This window comes from Seriola lalandi, unplaced genomic scaffold (genome assembly GCF_002814215.2).
Source record: "Seriola lalandi dorsalis isolate HSWRI2012SDOR001 ecotype SW California unplaced genomic scaffold, Sedor1 jcf7180001995859, whole genome shotgun sequence".
In the NCBI taxonomy this organism is placed as follows: domain Eukaryota; kingdom Metazoa; phylum Chordata; class Actinopteri; order Carangiformes; family Carangidae; genus Seriola; species Seriola lalandi.
In genome coordinates, this window is record NW_019466525.1 from 1 (window position 1) to 2,654 (window position 2,654).

Sequence of the window (2,654 nt, forward strand, 5' to 3'; positions counted from 1 at the left end):
TCCAGACAACTTCAATGAGGCCAAATTCATCACTTTCAGCATGCTGATCTTCTGTGCTGTGTGGGTGGCCTTTATCCCTGCTTATGTCAATTCCCCAGGCAAATATGCAGATGCAGTGGAGGTATTTGCCATCCTGGCCTCCAGTTTTGGCCTCTTGGTGGCGCTGTTTGGACCCAAATGTTACATAATCCTCCTGAGACCAGAGAGAAACACAAAGAAAGCTATTATGGGTCGAGGAACTACAAAGTGATAAAGCATCACTTCAATGCTTCACCCCTCTTTTACCCGTCTGTCACCTAGCAACACTTAAATGAGCTATTTGTAAGTTTTGCTATTGCTACATAGTCAATGTTAGCACTAACAGCTATATGCTAACTTACCAGTCTTACAGTAAGACCAGTCTTACAGACCACAGTGACTCGGAGAGTGACAAGACAATCCGACCAGGCTGAGCATGCTAACTTCAGTAGAAAAACAGAAGTAGTAGGAATAGAAGCAAAAAAAGAGGGTCGTGTCCACCGCTTGCAAGTAACAAACTGAAGTTCAATGCTGAACTCGCAACGTTTCTTCTAAACTGGCAAGTGAACAGCTGTTAATGCTAACACTGGCTATATAGGAGTAGCAAAACTTACAAATAGCTCCTTTAAATGACCCTGACCAGGCCTCATGGGAGTAGGCCTGACCAAGTTTCCCTCCCAGGGTTTCCTAAAAAGTATCTGACCTTTAAGCATTTCTAAAAACAATGGGGAAATAACCACTGGCCAGACAGCTTGAACTGATGAAAAACACCAATCCACACCCATGTAACACTCACTTACATTTATATCCCTCTCATGTGGCTGCAGGTACAGATCCTGAGGATGCATTAACATTTATTTTAACATAACTCATAACTCATCTGTTTACTAGAACTGTTAAGCTTCTTTTTTTTGTTTCTCCTGTTTTTTTTTCATTATTCATTTATCTTTCCTGTCAAGACTATTGTCTGCTGTTTTCATGTACGCACTGTAAAGGTTTTTACATGAATTGTAACTGAAAAATGTGACAGTACATCTTACTAAAAAATGAAATTATACAAATATTTTGCCGCTGGTGTTTTAAAATGATCTCTTTAATATGATAGCATGCACATAACATGCACTTTTTTTTTCTTTTTATTTCAAATGTTGAGACAGAACTCATGTTTTTATAATGAATTTGACTTTATTTAATATTAAATAAAACAAAGACATTCACATAATTACATTAAAGTTTTTAAAAACAAAAAAATGTAAATATTCAAATAAACTTGGTGAAGAACTTTAGAACTGTGTTAAATGTGCACAGACTAATTTTTGTTCATTAAATGTTTCTTGGTGTTCTTCTCTGGCTGAAACAATATGATGAAACACTTCGGAGCAAATATACACAAAATTAGTCCAAAACTTGAAGCCAGAATGGCAAATATTTCCACAGCCACAGTAAATTTCCCAGGAGAGCTGACATATGCTGGGATAAAGGTGATCCAGACTGCACAGAATATCAACATGCTGAAGGTGATAAACTTGGCTTCATTAAAATTATCAGGTAGTTTCCGAGCTAGAACAGCTAACACGAAGCAAAAGACAGCCAGTAGGCCTATGTACCCGAGCACAGCCCAGAACCCGATAGCTGAGCCTAATGCACACTCCAGGATGATTTTCTCTTTGTATATCGTTAGGTTTTTCATTGGAAAAGGGGGACTAAGAACCAACCAAATAATACATATTAAAACTTGTATAAATGTGAAGGACGCTACGGTCATTCTTTGCTGTGGAGGACCAAACCATTTCATGACATCAATACCAGGAAGTGTGGCTTTGAAGGCCATTAACACCACTATAGTTTTCCCAAGAACACAAGAGATGCAGAGGACGAAAGTGATGCCAAACGCTGTGTGGCGCAGCATGCAGGACCACTCAGAGGGCGCTCCCATGAAAGTTAATGAACATAAGAAACATAGAGTCAATGATAAGAGCAGCAGGAAACTCAGCTCAGAGTTGTTGGCCCTGACAATCGGGGACGTCCTGTGACGAAAGAACACAGCCGCTGTTATCATGGCGAGACAGGCACCACCAACTGAGAAAGCAGCCAGGATGATTCCCAGGACCTCATCGAAGGAAAGAAACTCTACAGGCTTGGGGAAACATTTGTTTCTCTCTGCATTAGGCCAGAACTCCTTGGGGCAAGGGAAACAATCAGGGGAATCTGAAAAAATAAATCAAAAATGAATTTTAGCAGTCATATATTTGAGGTTGTAGATATGCTTCAGAAAACATCAACCTATTTTACCTGTGGCATTGCTAATCTCTCCCTCAGGACATGGTATACAATCATAACAGCAGATGGGTTTTCCTCTCTGCAGCACTTTTCGGGTTCCTGGAGGACAGCTGTCAGTACACACTGACACAGGCACCTGTCACATAGACACAGACAGACTCACACAGATATGGATTATTGCTACACAGCTGTTAGATGTTACGTTATTGCTCCTCACTTGTGTGCTACCCTCCACCCAGGTGAGGTTTCTGTTGATACGGAATTCCTGGCCCACTGGCAGTGATGCATCGTAGTGCCCTACTGTCACAAACTCAATGCTGCCACTCTTACTTTTTTGCCAGTTGACCAGTTCATAT

The 2,654-nt window shown here is 40.6% G+C and overlaps 1 protein-coding gene across 1 annotated transcript; it reads right to left on the reverse strand.

Moving 5' to 3' along the window:
* Positions 1-1,293: 1,293 nt before the first annotated feature.
* On the reverse strand, positions 1,294-2,650 carry LOC111661343 (extracellular calcium-sensing receptor-like; the record flags this gene model as incomplete). Its single annotated transcript, XM_023414867.2, has 3 exons — positions 1,294-2,226; positions 2,311-2,434; positions 2,516-2,650. Coding segments are annotated over 3 exons (1,158 nt in total), but the record flags the coding sequence as incomplete, so codon positions are not given.
* Positions 2,651-2,654: the final 4 nt, after the last annotated feature.